Below are 17,716 nucleotides of genomic sequence, written 5' to 3' on the forward strand. Positions count from 1 at the left end.
TTGTAATGTTTGGGATTATGAGAAGGGCCTTTTGAGGGTTTTGGCGTGATGAGACATTAGTGGAGCTTAGTGATCAGAGCATGGGTGAAATATGGTCTCCTGTGACAAATACAGGTGGAAGGAGCCTTCAGAAAGAGGCTTCCAGCTCTGGTATCTCAGTGGTTGTCAGAATAGGTGAAATTTTCTGATGGCTGGAAACATCAAGGAGCTCTCAACAGGAGCATCCACGGTGGGAAAAGCAAAGGAGCAGAATTTTTGTTAACCAGCAGCATAAGAGCGTGATGTGAACCTGTTGTGCAGGTAAACAGTGATCCGCAAAGCAGTGTTTGGTTTTACAGGGAGAAATGACTATATATGCAATGAGAGGGGAACACTAGAGAGAAAGGAAATCCTGGCAGGCAAAATAGAGAGCATTTAGGGATGAGAAGAGTGGAAGATGGAGCCTGGAAGAGTGGGGGTTGCAAAGGCTGAGGAAGAAATGGGGATGCATTTTCCTCAACTGTGCAGTGGCAAATAAAATGTTTTACTCAACTTGTGTTGGCAGTGTTTCTGAGCAGCGTAATGGGTGAAATCTGTGACACAACACAACTGCTTTTGTTCTCTCCTGGCATTCCCAATAATCACTTATTTGCTACTCAGCCTTTCTTAGTCCCCTCATTCAGTTTGGAATGATCTTAGGTGGTAGTAAGCACTCTGTGTTGTCTTACTGGGAATTCTTAAAATCCGCAGTCATAAATGTGTGGAAGGGTTGAAAAGCATCAGAACGCTGCCATTTTCCATGGTTTTATTTTTCCCTGTGTACTTTTTGTGTGTACATACGCTTTTGTCATGCATCAGTAGTTGCAGTCTCTTTTTAGGGGCTGTAAGGTAGGATGTTCCTTGTGCAAATAAGTTCAACTAGGAATATCTAAAAGCACTGTTTCTCAAGCTTTGAGTTTTGTATGTCGAGAAGCTTCTCTTTTGTACACTTGTGGTCATAACTGCTTTTTCTCACAGTCCACTCCCAAGTCTGTTAAGGGCAGCACCAAGAAGGAGGGATCAAAAAGGAAGATCAACATGAGTGGGTACATCTTATTTAGCAGTGAGATGAGAGCTGTGATTAAAGCTCAGCACCCAGATTACTCCTTTGGAGAGCTCAGCAGGCTTGTAGGAACTGAATGGAGAAACTTGGAAGCAACAAAGAAAGCAGAATATGAAGGTAAATAAAAACTAAGATGCTAAACTCTTTTCTTCTATTTTTCTTTCTCAATGCTTTCATTGCTGTTATTCAGATGACAGGTTTAATAAAAGAAGATACTTATTTTTGTGTTCTGAACGTACCTTAAAGAGAAGTTCATATTGAGAGATGACTGAAGAGGAGCAAAGAGCATGTTTATGTTATGTAGTGCACAACTGGTAATTTAAATGTCTTTGCCACAAATAACGAAATGAACAGAAACCAAGAAAATGGGGCAAATTAGAAGTAAAGGAGTGAGAAGTCCCTGGGCTGTAAGTCAGTTGGAAAAATGGTTTGTGAAAGCTTCCTTAAAGGAGGACTGGGGGGAATTTTGGACAAGAAGCTCTTCAGAGTTGTAGCATCAGGTAAGCAAGGCTTAAGTTGACTGGGAAAGAGTTCTTTGATTAACAATACCTAGAGTCCTAAAAAGCTTTGATAGAGTAAAGTCAAGGATACACAATCTGTTATGATACTGTAAATATGACCTCTGTGGTTCAGCTTCAGATTGAGTCAACTGTTGTAACTGATTTTGTTGAGATTTCATATCCTGAAGTAAGCCTGAGACAGGCGTGAGACACTTTAGACCCTTCTTTTGCCCCCCTTCTTTTGCCCCCCTTCTTTTGCCCCCCTTCTTTTGCCCCCCTTCTTTTGCCCCCCTTCTTTTGCCCCCCTTCTTTTGCCCCCCTTCTTTTGCCCCCCTTCTTTTGCCCCCCTTCTTTTGCCCCCCTTCTTTTGCCCCCCTTCTTTTGCCCCCCTTCTTTTGCCCCCCTTCTTTTGCCCCCCTTCTTTTGCCCCCCTTCTTTTGCCCCCCTTCTTTTGCCCCCCTTCTTTTGCCCCCCTTCTTTTGCCCCCCTTCTTTTGCCCCCCTTCTTTTGCCCCCCTTCTTTTGCCCCCCTTCTTTTGCCCCCCTTCTTTCGCCCCCCTTCTTTCGCCCCCCTTCTTTCGCCCCCCTTCTTTCGCCCCCCTTCTTTCGCCCCCCTTCTTTCCCCCCTTTCTTCCTGATACTGGTCATTGTGTTTCAGCTTTTATTTGATTAAAATAAAATACAGGTGATCCTTAACAGCAGGCCCTTACCCAAGACATAAACATTGGCTTAACATCCATAGTTATTACCCTAGTTAATAATGTCTTCCAATAATGTCTACTTAATAATGACTTCCAATGCAAAAGCCATTTTTTAAGCAACTGTTGCATTTTTATTGGCAGGAAATGCTACTTCTGGTAGGGAAGTTTCACCCCCCTGGGTAGTTATTGCCCAATTAAGTTCTAACTTTGCTTTTTAAAAATGAGATTCAATAGGTTTTTTGCATACTCATAACTTAAAGGCAGCTTTGATTTTCAAACTAGATGTTTGCATGCTATCACTTTCCACTCTCAGCCACCTCAGTCCTTTCTGAATTTGCAGTAGTACCTCTTGCACTTCTGGAGAATAATATAGCACCCCTCAACTATGTGCAAGTTTTCTTTGCAATTGCTGTGAAGGGAAATGGTAATGCTCTTTTTTTGTGAAAATACTGTGGCCTTTTTTCCTTTTGTAGGTCTCTTTTACACCCCTCCAGGTGCATGTGGTATCTTTTTATTGGTAGATCTTTCCTTGCAGCCTAATTCTTAAGCACTAGGATGGCTAGCATGTCACTGCTTCCTATCTTAGAGCAGCTTGACACCATGCATTTCTGCAGGAAGCCACTGATTGTCCACTGTGTTAATGACTGCCTATGTGCTTCCGTTTCAATCCTCTTTCTCAATTAAAATGTTCCAAAGCTTTTGGCCTTCATTTTCTTTAGCTTGGTGTCTGCCCAGAACTAGACCTACCTTTGGTTTTTGAGGGGTTGGGGTGGGGTTACAAAGTGTGCAAACTGCGTTTGCTTGCCAGGTGTGAAAGGAGAGAAAGTCCTCTCCTTCCACTGTGATGAGTCAAAATTCACGTGCTCTCTAGCGTGGACGTGCACCAGAAAGCAGGGAGCAGGCATAGTTTGACATCTCAGTGAAAAAGTGCTTGTCCATGTTTTGCTAAAAAGTAGTTTGCCTTTTAGATCCATTTTGATCCAGTGAAAATTTCATTTGGTGTATGTGCAGGGCAATAGTTGTCTTTTAGCAATAGTTGAGCAAAGAACAGGCTGTGTTGGAAATGCCTGCATGGCTAAGTGAACTGTGGGAACTCCTCAAAATAAAATAATGCATGGGATTGAGGTAAAGGCCTGTTGTAAGGAAAAGCTCTGTTCAAAGCAGAAGGTCTCTTTCCTGATGCTTGAGATGTGTTAGAAATGTTGTTTGAATGATCTTAAGTCCTGGCCTAAACGATTTGGGTTTAGTATTGAGTGTTAGGATGAATGCTGGAGGCTGAACTTTCAGATACCTGCTGCAGTTCCCTTTGGCAGTGACATTTCATCTGCTAGTTCCATGGCAATCACAGCATGGATAGAGTCTAGGTAAAACTCGAGTACTGTGCTGCGTCAGGGCCTTCTTCAAACCTCAGCACTCTGAAGTCTGGTAAAGCTGAACACTAACAGTAATTTCTCATTCATCAGAGTGTCTCCAGAGCTTTTGCTTTTGTCTGACCATTTTTTTTAGCTGGCCAGAAGCGGGTGAGGGTCAGAACAGCTGCTTCATCTTTTCCCCAAATACTTGCTCTCCTCTGAAGAGGATTATCTAATTTTTCTGCTTCAGTATCTACCCTTAAAATGTCTTGTGTGTTTTGTGCTCAATCACGTATAAGTTGCCTGTAGTCAGTTTAGGGGTTTCTGTGCGTCGTCATCTCTTCCTGAAGTGACAGAGTGAAAAGAAGCAAGGAGTTGTCTTTGGAAATGAAACTGGTCTTTCAGTGTATGGAAGTTGTGCTAGAAGCTGCACAAACAGGTTCTGCAGGAAACAAATGTGTGATAGACATTTTAAGTCATACCCTAGAGATAATGAGTAACAATGGCAGGATGCATAACTTAATCTCCTTGATGAACTACTTCTTAGCCTTTGTTTGGCAGAGGACCTTGATTGCTGGTTTAGTGGCAGTTTTCATCTTTCACCAACTGCAAGAAAACTTCTAGCCCTTCATTCACTGTTATTAAGACTTGCCTGTGTATGCTGCATTCATTATTCTTTGTTGTTCCTCATTGCGTCAGTCAGATACTACGTTCAGAGTGAACAAATCAGCTACTTGCATGCTCCCAAAGCACCCTGAGTGGGCATTCAGTAGATCTCCTTTTTTTTGTTTGCTTGGGTTTTTGTTGTTTTTTTTTCTTTCTTCTTCCCATCACCCTTTGCCCTTCCCTTAATATCAAGTTGTCCTCTGGTCAGATTCCCCTGCAGTAGATCTTTTGTTCTTGCAGTCACAGTGGGAAACTTGGTTGAGATAATGACCAGATTCATCGTACAAAGGACACACATGACCTCCAGTGAGCAGCACAATGTGAGTTAGACATCTTCAGAAAAACAAAAGGAATAATAGCTCAAAGGGGACCAGATGGGGAAACTGACAGAAAAAGGCAGAGAAAAGTATTTTTGGTTTATCAAACTGCTGCTTGTTATGTTCCAAACACTAAGGACCTCTCTACACTAGAGAAGCTTCCCAAATGCTTCCCAACTTTGCCACCACTTTTCAGCTGCATCAGTAGTAAAATCTACGGGGAGCACGAGAATAAAGGGGCCACCAGCTGGCACTGCTGTCTGCTATTTGCATCTTACTTTAGGGCACATCTGGTAGACCTGGTGCATAAAATCCCTTCAGCAGCTGGTAGCGGATCTATATGAGAGCTGCTGGCCTTGGCTGCAACTGGTTTAGCTGAGCCAGTGGTGTCAAAAGAGGAAACGTTTTGCCTTGTTTTCCAAGTGCGGACCGAGCCTAGTGCTGGACTGCTGCTTCATGTTGGTAACACTGGTGTTATTATCAAATTTGTTCTTTGACTTTAAAAATTTTGATTTTATTATTTATTTATATGAATTATTTATATTTTTTTTTAGAAAGAGATAAAACTTTGTGGAATATTTTTGATGAAAGGTTCTCTAAAAGTCTTAGCTGCAGCCACATGAAACCAAATCATATGCTGTATAAAACAAAAAGATTCATCTGTTCTACTTTATATTTGACTAAACTATGCCAGTGTTTGACTAGTCCTTTTTAATGAACAGATAATATTTTGAAATTCTGGGTTACAAAACAGAACTGAAAATCTAAAATACTTTTACAGAGCGGGCAGCTAAAGTTGCTGAGCAGCAGGAGAGAGAGCGAGCAGCACAGCAGCAGAATTCCTCCCCCCGGGCAGGCACTCCTGTCGGGGCTCTTATGGGGGTGGTGCCGCCACCAACACCAATGGGAATGCTCAATCAGCAGTTGACACCCGTTGCAGGTAAAACGTAGGAGCTATGACCATTTTTTCCTCATCCACTATATCAACCCCCTTCATAACTCTGAACACTCTCTTGGGTCACTTTGTTCTTACGGAAGAAAAGGCTCAACCTCTTCAGTCTTTCTTCATAATGAGTATACATAACGGCAGAGGTAGCCTGGTAGTCCCATGTTACTTGTTCCAGTAGTGAGTAGCCTGTTGGAAACGAAGGGGAAAAGGGCCCTCCTTGTGCAGTTGTCCTGTTCTGTTTGTGGGCAGTCGTGTTTATTCACTCCACTTTGCAGAGTTCATGTTTAGCCCTTGTAACGTGGCCGAAGGGGAGTGAGCTGAATACTTCTCTAGTGCATGCAGCATTGGTGGAAGTGGTAAAGTAGGAGGCAAATTATTATTTTTGGGTTTACTGTCAGGAAGGTGAGAGGCAAACAGAATCCAAGTCTGGTTTTAAATCCAAGCAAAGGCTTTACAGCATTGCTGATCAGACAGCAGTAAGCAGAGCAGACTAGGATCTAGAACCATTGCAGAAACAAATACAGAATGCCGCCATTGCTGGTTTTATCAGCTGATTTTTCAGGTTAGAACTGAGCTTGGAGGACTCTTCCCCGAGGTCCCTGCTGCTGGGTGTTGCGCTCATTACTCTTTGTTATCTGACTTAAGTTCATAGGGGGTATACTTGGAGTAACTATTTCCAGGTTCAGATCTGAAGACAGTGTACTCCACTGGAGATTCGTGTATGAGAATCAGCCATACATCGGTGAGAAAATGAATTGGCTCTGACCAGATAGGTCCAAAGAAGACCTAGTAGGTTTTCTTTTCCCCCATTTTTAATTAAAATAATTAATTACTTCAGTGAAGGTCAAAATAGTGCCAAGTAGCTAAAAATGAGCATTTGGAGGGGGTTTTGCTTTGAGTTTGGGGTTTTATTTTTAACTTTCCCTTAAGGCATTCCAATTATTCCATATATTCTTTTGTCATTTTTCTTTCCCATCTAACAGGCTGTGGCTGTATTTAGAGCTGACAGCCTGAAGCGTTTTTCATCACGGTCTCTAAATCCCTTTTCAGTAAACAGGCTGCATGGATGTTTAAACTGAAGGCACATTCTTTATTTGGTTCATGGTCTCCAGATGACAAAGCATTTGTTTACGCTGCCTTGCACTTTTCTTTTGTGTTTTTTTTCACTTTGTTCTTGCTGGTTTTCCTCTGAACTGTTTGCAGTTGGTGTGTGGGTTTGTGTGTTTGCACGTCTGTGCATATATTAAGGAAAAGGGGGGAAAAAAGGTTCTCTAGTGCTGATCTCTTTTGTGAGTAACCTACCTCAATCTAGAATATGTCGAAATGTCATCCTCTTGTGGTTGTGTTTCCCTGGTTTGGTTCTTGGTTTTTTGGCATTGAGTCACTTTTCCTATTTTTGGAGGTAGGTGCTGATGGGCAATAATACTATAAACACTTCCTTAAAGCTTTTCAAAAGATGTGTCCTGCAGACTACAGATGCTAACTTACTTCCTGTGGCAGGCTCCTCAAAAGCAAGCCTGTAATTAAGATCATCATCTTATGCAGGTGGTTAAACATTCAAGTCTCTTCACTTCAACATTGAGAAATACTTCCTTAAAGCAGGTGATCAAGTGGATCTTTTTAAACTCTTTCTATTTTTGTGTCTCATTTGAAAAACAGTGTATTTCATCTTTTGGTTTCCACAAGACTTACTTGAAAGTATCTTATTCTGTTGAGACCTCTTTCACATCCTTCTCCATCATTTGATCACTTGTCTTGAATTCAGAGAACTTCTCTGTCACAGTCGTTCATGAACTTCTTTATGGCCCACAAGTCCGAGAGATCTGGATGCCTTCCGAGATGCTTTTTTCTTGATGTGCAGTGCTCTACTTTCTTTTAAATTTAGGCATTCAAAAGTTTGTTTCATCTTACACTATTATAGTAAAAACTGGGAGAACGTAACTCAGAGCTGTGGGAGCTGGACATAGTTTGCTCATGTTTACTATTGTAAAATCAAAGTGGTAACTTACACTTGGGGTATGAAAGTGGCTGCTCCTACAATCTTGTGATGAGCTACAAGAGCAGATTTCTCATGGAGATTTGATGACAGTTTTATTAATGCAGCCAGTTGTTGAGTATTTCACTTGGAAATGTAGAAATAAGCTTTCATGATTGATAAATATGGGTTTGTTTCATTGGGCTTTGTTTTGGTTTGTTCGTTTTAAAGCTTCAGAAGAATATGTAAATGCATTGAAGATGTGATTGCAGCTCGGGCTGCACTGAAAGTACCAGGCAGTAGCTACATCCCTTTTTGTTGGTTTTCTTCTTTTACTTTTTCCATTAGAAATACGAATTTCATGGTGTTAATAAAGAGGCACAAATGAAATAGGTACCAAAGACCTTCGTAATAAGTGTCAGTCTAGGTGTCCTGTGGGGAAGGAAGGTTTGAGTGAGATCAGTTCTTTACTTTCTTGTTGTTTGCTTCATGTGAAGCTTTGGAATGTCAGGTTTCTCACCTTTGTAACTCTTCCTGGGGAAGGGACAAATTAAGCTTGTTTTTGTGGAGCTGCTCGATATATTTCAGTCCTAGGCTCGTGACAGCTTTGTTTTCAGTCAGAGCTCATGTGAGGTTTTGGCCAGTCTTATTCCAGAAACCCCTGTTCTGAAAGGTTCTTGTATGTGTTACTCGGAATGCGGCAAAGACTCAGGCAGTTTCTTGGCACAGACTGTAGAAGCCCCAGTAGTTTTGCATTTCTAAACTTACCTCATCTCTCTCGACCTGCTTCTGTCCTCTGTCATCTTTTCATTGTCTTTCCAACCCCTTTGCTTGGTTACCTGACAACACATCCATTTAAATCAAAAAGCCTAGAAAACAAGCATAGTACAAGCAAGGTATGTTCCAGGACCTAATAAAAATAGTGCAGCTAGATTGTGTAGGTTCACCTGATGGATAGCAGCAAACCTGAGCTGAAACCAGGATAATGCAGAAAAGTGAATTTATAGCAGCAGCACAATACTGTCTTCCTCATAGCACTGATTTCCCTAGAAAGACACCTTGAAGAGATCGACAGGGAAATTCTGTGAGGGGCTGCAGGTGCTCCTTACAAGTCCTTGTATTTAGGTCTAGTGCTGTGAGTGTAAGTTACTGCAGCCCAGCACATCCAGTGCTGTCTGGTTTCAAATCTGAGTTACTTTCTCAGTTCATACTGAAGATGGTTTAATTAAAATCACCCGTCACTGCCTTTAGTTTTAAGTATGCGAATGCTGCAGGGCTTTTGTGTGTTCATTTTGCATATGCACTGCAGAAAAACGTGTGGGATTTTACTTTTATTCTAGTTGGGTCTGGTCTCTGAGCTAGCCCGCATAGCAGGGCTGTGCGTGAAGCCTGTGTGGTTAGTGTTGCGTTTGTAATCCGTATGCAGATGCAGAGCTTTAAGCTGTATTAAAATCGCTTGTGTTAGTAACATTTAATTGTGGCCGAACGTATTCCTTGTGTTAACATACCTGAATATTCAGCATTTGTTGCCCCATAAGAAGCATACAGATTCACTAAATACTAATTCATCCGAAGTATAGTGCTCCATATTTACAACGTTTTTTGTTAATTTTTAATTTGTGTTCATTTTTGCACGATACTAATTGTGGTATCGTCTTGCTGTACTAAAGGTGCTTTTTCTTTTTTTTGTGGGTAGCGCATGTCTTACTGTGTAGATCATATTGCATGTTATTGATGCATGTTTGAAATTTGTTGTGTCCTTCAAGGCATGATAAGTGGCTATCCACCGGTGCTGCCACCTTTGCAGGGCCCAGTTGATGGCATTGTTAGCATGGGCAGCATGCAGCCACTTCACCCAGGGGTGCCCCCACCCCATCAACTTCCGCCAGGTATGCCAGGCATCCCAGGCATCCCACCACCCGGTAAGAATGTCATCCTCATTCACTCCTTATTTCATTTTCATGTACTTGCTCTTTAACCAGTTGTTACAGATATTGTCTGCAGCTTATTTTGGTCACAGCCTTTGTTTCTGAACATTGCAGGTTTGTTTAACTGCAGCGCACACCACGCACTGCTGAATGAATGAGGTATATGTAGAATGGTGTCAGAACAGCATGTCCAGTAAACCAGCAGGGAAGGGTTACTGGAGAAACATAACGCTGCTCCAGCCAGAAAACCTGACAATAGTGCTTGAGTTTATCAGAGACCTGAAAAGCTGAAACCAGCCTGTTCATACCCTTGAACAATGAACAGCATCCTTCCTCTCCTCCTGTTTTTATTTAAAGTGGGCTTATAAATCAAATTTATTGCTCTCATTCCTTACTGAACTCTTTTTCAATATGTTGATGTTTATTAGTAGTCAGACTGCACTTAAGTGAACCTGGTCGTGTAAGACCCCTTGGCTTCTGGGACACTGATGTGTTATTATGAACCAGTGTTCAGATGAAACCTTGTTGCTAGAACAGTAAGTGGAAACTTTTGGGAATAGGGTAAATTCAGTACACTACTGTGGCCAAATTTTGAATTAATTTTTGAGAGCATATCTGTTACACATTTCCTATTTAATTGCCACACGGTTGATGAAAAGTGAGGCTGAATGAAAACTAAACATTTTCTCCAGCGTAAATGCCATTAACATGTACCCATTGTGGGGCAGAAAATGTTCATTTGCCATCTGATCCTGTTTTCTTTCAGTTTTTACCTCTGATAACTCATGTACCTGTTCAGAAGTTGTGCATCCCATATGTTCAAATTCTAACTGAATTTGTTGAGCAGTTAAACGAGCTGTGGGCAAAAGTGGTCTCGTTTGCCTACCCCAACCCCACTTACAACTGTGTTTGTCAGAAGCTCTGTTAAGACTTTTTTTATGTCAATTGCTTTAGGTTGGGTTGTTTTTTGGTGGCGTGCTTGGTTTTCAAATCACCCATCAGTACGAGACGGGCAGCTTCGCTGGTGTGTAAGATTCACCATAGTGCCAGCAGAAGAGCTGTGTGTCTGTGAGCCTGTCTCCAGCTCACCGAGGCAGTGACGCTTAGCACGCCTCAGCCAATACAAACGTTTGGGAGATGGATCCAGGACAATGCATTTCTTTGTAGAGTTTTTCTCACTGGAGAAGTGGGCTGTATGTGTGGTGTTTAAACCTGAGAGGATATGGGTTAGGGAAAAAATAATGCTTGGGAATGGAAGACCACACATGAAGTGGTGCTAAATAGGGCAGGGTGGGCCAAGGGTGAAGCCATACTCTCTAACACTGGAAAGGTGAGGGTGCCCTCTACCAAACCTCTTTGCTTTGTACCAAAGAAATTCCGTGCCATATTCCACAACTCGTATTATCAATGTTTTTCCCAACTTGTGACTTGCTCTTTATACAGATGCATTTAAAATGGGGCCTGTGATCAAACGGAAAATGCATTCGAAATACACTTTAGTGTGCAAAATGCAGTGGCACGTATTTTGACCACTGGTAGAGAAACCTGCATGCAAATTAAACCCCAGGAAGAGCGCAGTTAGTTTGAAGCTTTTCCAGTGAATGGATATGAGAAGTGGCATAAACAGAAAGAAAAGCAGTAGCACTCATAACTTTCCTTTTTTTCAGACCAAAGCATATCCTGTATGTATCACATCAGGAACTGCACGACTCTCATTTAGATTTTGCATCTTTGAATATAAGACTGACATGGGTGTTTTCTGCTGCACTGCGTGCGATAGGGGAAAGCCTCGATATGTTTGAGAAAAACTAACAAGTTTTGTGGTTTTAAGTTTATTTCAAATGTTCATCAGTCTCATATATAAGACCGTTTAAGCTTAACCTGCAAATAGTGTTTTATATTACTGAGATCTAACAGAATTTATGCAGTGGCTTGGATTTCCTCCTGCTGTGAATGTTTTTTTATAAAACCACAGGGAAATGTTAAATGTTGCTAAAGCAAATAAGCATTTCCTTTCTCAAAGGATTCCAGGAAGATCCTGTCAAGCCAGAAGCCTATATTATAAATGAAAAGATTTAGTCAGGCAATCACTAAGTAATGTGAAAGGAACCTGAAAACCAAAAATTATTCACTTTGGATTTCTTAAATGAATTCAACAGGCCATGTATTTGCTAGTTGTCATATTAGCTTTGTTTTCTTTTCTTCTTCATTCAGAAATTCCTAAAGTGTTTTAGGTTTTTTTCACTGGGGGAGAGGGGATGTTTGAATGTCATACATCTGCTTAAGATAACTGTGAGCAATGATATCAAAGTATAAATTCTGACTGTAGAAGACCAAAGAGGTATTTGTCACTGCTCTGAAATAAGACTAATTATTTTATATTTTGGAATATAGGTGTTATAGGCCAAAACGTGTCCCCCATGGTAGGCACTCCAGCACCCGGAGCAAGTCCTTTTGGACAGCCGGTGAGTCATTTCTGCATTATTTATGTGGCTCTAAGGTTCTGAATTTAGCATTTGAACAAAATCCCAGTCAAAACACATGGGGATGCACATAGCCTTTCCCAGGGAGGACATAACCAAAATGTACACTGATGTATTTAAATTCAGTTAATATCCTAACACTCAGAGTGTCAGTCTGTATTTGTTGATTGAACTATCAGACTAATTGGGTTCTGTCCAGTGGGATAACTTCTACAGCATAAGCAAGATAACGGTTTGGTTTTGTTTTCCTTCTGCTCAACTAAGACAAGTCATTTAAACACACTGTTAAACTGCTCGTGATTTAGGTTTTTGCATGCTTTGGTGATGCAGAGAGGGTGCTGTCCACCTTTTCAGCTGTTGATGAGTGGGTCAAAACTGTTTTGTTTACTCCCATATTTCACAAACTGACAAAGCAAATGTTCATTGGCAGCTCAGTATTTGTGAGCTTGGGTAGCAGTGATGATCAAATGTTCCTTCTTAGTGAATAATACAGATGAAGTGTTCAGCACATTTCCAATTTTATTGGCTAAATTTTTGCATCATTAAGAGAAACAGAATTTTAGGTGGAGGGTGTAAAGAAATCCAGAACTTGAGTGAGAAAGTAGTAAAGTGTATATGTCATCATACTGAGTTACTAAGAGGTTAATTGCTACTTAACGACAGTGGTGGGAACTCCTCTGGGTGACTGAGTTTATTTGGTTTTTGCCTGGCAGCAGTTAGCATCTGTCCTGCAGAAGTGTCCCAGTTTGAACTCAATGAAACAGAATACATTTAGAAATAAAGCCTGCACTTCACAGGCCACACAGTTTCTGATCAAATTAGAGAAAGCATGAAATGCAAAGGAGGCAAAGGGAGCGATTGAAGTTAATAGGAGAGGGGAGTAAATGGTGATAATAATCAAGAGCATGTTTACATAGGTTAGAAATACGAACAATGTGGTCTGTTAAATATGAATATGGTTTGTGTGCACTTCCTTCCTCTGTGTGCATGTCAGTGACCCCAGCAGATAGCCCTGGCTGAAGTGGGTGTCTTCCAGGAAAATTTTCTTACACCTTTGCTCGTAACCTGTTCTAAAGCTCCATTGCATGAGGATGACCCGATGCACAGATGTGAAATGCAGTTTCCCCAGATGTGATCTCTCCATTGCTTTGTCATTGCAGATAGGAATCCTTGGCCCGCCAGGACAGCAGGCCCCCCCTCCGTACCCCGGCCAGAGCCCAGCGAGTCAGCCCGTTATGCAGCAGCCCACAACTCCCATGTTCGTCTCCCCTCCACCAAAGACACAAAGGCTTCTTCACTCTGAAGCCTATCTGAAATACATTGAGGGGCTTAGTGCTGAATCAAATAGTATCAGCAAGTGGGACCAGACCCTTGCAGGTAAGGCTCTTGATACAGGGTGGGATGTTTCCAGACAGAACACACTTCACAACCATTAATATTTTTTGCTTCTGTTGAAAATGCTAAGTAAATCTGCTGCTTACTTAAAACCCACACGTTGTTAAAGCCAAGTCAATAGACTGGCAGTATATCAGCAGGCTAATTTCATCGACGTTGTTTAAATCTAAGAATCAATTGTATGGGTTTAAATACTAGAGGTGAAAGTTACACTGTAGAATTATACTCACCTTTTGATAGAAAAATTGTGGGGCATATCAAGGCCAGTAGGTAACTGGACCATTTCTTGACCTTCCAGCACGAAGACGAGATGTCCACTTATCGAAAGAACAAGAGAGCCGGCTCCCTTCACACTGGTTGAAAAGTAAAGGGGCTCATACCACAATGGCTGATGCATTGTGGCGTCTGCGAGACTTGATGCTCCGAGACACCCTCAATATCCGTCAGGCATACAACATAGAAAATGTTTAGTTGCTTAATTGCTTCTTTCTTTGATACCGGCATATAAGGAGTTTTGTGGAACAATAGCTGTTTTAGTTACTGGGTGGGAAGAGGTAACCAACAATAATTTGTATTGCATTTTACTGTACATTGCAAGACCATTTTTATATAAGGACACTTTTAATAAGCATATTTCACTTTTTGTTATATTAAGTTGACTTTATCAAATACACAAATTTTTTGCATATGTTTCCTTTGTTTGAAAGGCGATTTCATAATTGGTTAAGTGTAGTCAAGGATTCATCTTTCTTATACTTTATTGCTGAGACTCTGATGCCATTGTTTTTATATAAAAGAAGAAAAAAGAAAAAGTATTTACAGATTGATACAGTGGAATGTGAAATTAGTCATAGTTTACATCTTAGAAGAATGTGTGTACATGTGCTTGTGTGTGCTAGCCACTTCCAGCAGAAATCGCTTGGATGTGAACAGGGAGGATCTCTTAGAAGAAGCTAAAGGTAAGATACGCATTAGTGTTAGGTAAAATGACATTTCAGGTCAATACTGAGGCAGCTGAGTGGGTCACAGCAATCATGGAAGTGCTAGTGTGAACGGGACAAGGGTGTCTTGACTGCTCATGTTGTCCAATCCTGTCCGGTGTTTGTGTAGCCAAGGCCATTGCGATCCTAAATCAGTAACAGAATACATGTGCTGGCATGTGTGTGAAATGTTTCATCTGCCATGACCTGCTTTGGAGTTCTGTGATGTCCCTCACACACAGCATTGGGAAGGGGAAGATTCCTCCCTAAGCAATCCCGTCTGTGTGGGGGAGAGGCTTGCACCAGTCCAGGTCTTGGAAGGTAAGTTAGAGGAGAAATGGAGTTGTTTTCTTAGTGAAATAATGTGGTGTTTATAAATTCACACATATTCTGTTAATGATTGGGCATTGTAGGACATTTTTGTATGCTTTCTTTAAGTGTATTGATTCACCTTAATGAAAGTTTTGCAGTGCAAATTTTGAGAGAAATTTGATGCTGAAATTAACTTTAAAGTAAAATACTACTGTACGGTATGTGTAGATTCAGCATACTGGGTACGCTGGAGAAAGAGTACTTGTATTGCAGTCTTCAGGGGGTTTGGGTTGGGTTTCTCTCTTTTTTTTTAGTCAGGTAGACGTAGACTCTTCTTGCCAAATTTCAAGGTTGTGGCTACCTTGCTAAAGACTTAACCTGTCCTCATAACTAACCAACCTTAGTTGTTACTTGTTACTTGAAGTTACTACGAAGTTACTCGTTTAAAGGTAAATCCTTTCATGTATTTAATTTTGGGAAAAGAATTAATACTTTTGGATTGCATTAAGTAAGTGGGAAAGCTGTATTAATTTGAAAGCAAATTGTTGGCAGCAGTGTGGTCACTGCAGCTCAGTCCAAAAGAACTGATTGACTGATACACTTCATCTTACTGCTAGAGGTGTTCATCGTGTGGAAATGGGTTTTGAACTCTATAGTACAGAACATTTTCATTTCAGTGTATTTGGCAGAAGGTTAAATGTTTTTCTTCAAATACTGGATATCCTGGGGTTTGTTCTGCTGATGTAATTAATACTGATGAGGGAAATGATGTCAAGTGTAAACTGTTACTTAATTTTACTGGATAATTCCTCTCCTATGGCACTCCTCCAGTCATTGCACAAAAACCCCCATGTAATTACAAATAGGCACTTAAGGACAGTTTAAGTCAGATGTGCAATGGATGTGAAGAAAATGGAGCTAAGCAACATGCTACAATTACAATTTTGGACTCTACAAGTAGCACACCTGTGGTACAGAAATTCTTTACTGGCCTTTGTAAATGATCAATTTTATTAAATAAAGTAGAATCTGAGTAGTCTTAGACCACCCCCATATATATATATATATATATATATAGTATCATCTTAAATATGTTTCAATTACCATAGACTTTGTAATTTTTTTAGCCACAAAGACGGGACATTGAAGCAAATCAGGCAGCAAATCCTAGTTTTTGAGGTTTTGGAACTGTCCTGGATTGTACTAATAGACCACCAGATTCTGCTGCTTCTCAGCATTAAGGAAAATCACACCAAAGAACCTGGGATGGATTTTAGTTAAGTTATTGTTTTATTTATTTTCCTTTGAGGACTGGATGGGACTCCCTTTGGAGCCTGTATAACTCAGATGTTTAATTTATCTGAAGGTCAGTGATGAGCAGACTTGTGGCACCAGCTCTCTCCTGCCCGGGCAGCTGAAGCCCTGCATTCACTGCTCTTTTTGGCCCAGGAGCAAGAGATTGGGAGTGCAAACAAAACTTGGGTCCTCCCGCAAGGCAGTGCAGAGCACTACCACTAAGCCACTGGGCTGGCCCGAATCGATTGTTTGAAGCTTTGTTTATTTATTTCCAAATCATATCTCTGCGGATTGGAGGCATTTCAGTCAGTTGCATTAAAGTTTGGGCTGTAACGGCTGCAGTCTAGGATTCAAAACCAGCAAAAGAAACTTTTCTGACTCTGGTTTAAAAAAGACGTATCTGTCTCGTTCTCTCTTCATGGGTGTTTGAAGCCCTCATTTGTTTTCCACTGCCCTTCATTGTGCTGGCGTAAACAAGACTTTCATCTTAAAATAAAAGTATGTATGGGACATGGCTGGCTTCTGGGGGAGCGGAAAATAGATCAATCTAGGACCGGTACTTTCCTAAACCAGTTGGAAATGACTAATAATTATTTGTTCTCTTCCTCAGCCCTTCCCCTCCATGAGAAAATTGACTGTTTGTGTACAAATTCAAAACGTTGATGTTGGTGGCTTTTATTTTTTTTCTTCAGAGTATGTTTTTGGACCTGGTTAATCCATGCTTGGCTTTTCATTCGATCTTGTACTCCTGCAGGTGAAGCTGCTAACCAGGTTGATAACATGTATGTACTATCACTTTGTTTACCTGAGTCTTTTTCATTCGAATAAAAATAGTTTGCAAAGTGTTTTGGATTAACCAGGTTTGAGTGTCCCATCAAGACTTGTGTTAGGATTTGATTTCAAGTAATTCTGGCTGTTGCTGATCCAGATTTTATCAAAGTCCTTGATACGTGCTTGTGTGTGGGTAAAGAATCCTTTTTATATTGTCCTGTGTATTGCAAGATGTGCCTGGTAGGGGATAAGAACAGTGATGCTGAAAGATATGGTTGAAAACTGAGACATAAGGAGCATGAATAGTAAACCTTGAGAAATATGTGACGCATTGGGAACAAGCTAAGTGGAGATGATATGATTCAGTCAGTGCCAGGTGCCTCCATATTAATTGTTTTGAAAATAAACAGTAAGCCTTAATTTCATACTGGAAGTCAACCTGGCTCGGGACTGTCTTTTGTGTAGCTGTGTAATAAAGTGGAACGGTTAATACGGAAAAAGCATCTTTTGCACAATAAAATCAGAAACCAGGATAGACATTTCCTTTAATAGCAAAAACTTCAAGAAAATTTGACAGCAACTTCTCAAGTGTCAAGATGACTCTGACATAAAATTTACAAAGAGCTATTTAAACAACCAGAACAGATAGCATTACATTTAATTAACACACATTTATGTCTCTGACCTGGGAGATAAATGCTGCCTCTCATGCTTGATACCTGTATTGGCTTGACTGCTTTACAGTACCTCCACCTCTCTACAACTGGATGTTGCAGTTGCAGAGAGGAGATTAATTCTAATAATCTTCCACATCTTGTTTGCTCAGTCTGGGACACTGAAGATCACCCATAGGTGTGCGTAGCCCCATCTGGGCTGCAAATGCACTAAATTGGAGCAGTGTTTTAAATGGCTGGGCACTCTGAATATCAACTAAGAAATGGGATCTGATCGTTGATATATGTGAAATTTTCTGATTAATGAAGCTCATACTCATTTTGCTTACTGCACTTT

General features: G+C 40.9%; 1 protein-coding gene across 10 annotated transcripts in view; it reads left to right on the forward strand.

Moving 5' to 3' along the window:
* The window catches only part of PBRM1 (polybromo 1), a 66,258-nt gene extending 51,456 nt beyond the window's left edge, over positions 1-14,802 (forward strand). For 5 of the 10 annotated variants that reach the window (XM_062610274.1, XM_062610278.1, XM_062610272.1 and 2 more), the window contains 6 exons: positions 997-1,198; positions 5,398-5,556; positions 9,307-9,462; positions 11,863-11,933; positions 13,112-13,328; positions 13,645-14,802. In XM_062610274.1, the coding sequence (XP_062466258.1) occupies positions 997-1,198; positions 5,398-5,556; positions 9,307-9,462; positions 11,863-11,933; positions 13,112-13,328; positions 13,645-13,817 (978 nt within the window). In that variant the 3' untranslated portion in view covers positions 13,818-14,802. The remainder of the gene's footprint in view (positions 1-996; positions 1,199-5,397; positions 5,557-9,306; positions 9,463-11,862; positions 11,934-13,111; positions 13,329-13,644) is intronic. The other 5 variants (XM_062610276.1, XM_062610279.1, XM_062610281.1 and 2 more) reach the window with 2 other exon arrangements.
* The last annotated feature ends 2,914 nt before the right edge of the window (positions 14,803-17,716 follow it).

This window comes from Pezoporus occidentalis, unplaced genomic scaffold (assembly GCF_034315485.1).
Source record: "Pezoporus occidentalis ecotype Australia unplaced genomic scaffold, CSIRO_AGI_Poc_V1 ctg145, whole genome shotgun sequence".
Classification (NCBI taxonomy): Eukaryota; Metazoa; Chordata; class Aves; order Psittaciformes; family Psittacidae; genus Pezoporus; species Pezoporus occidentalis.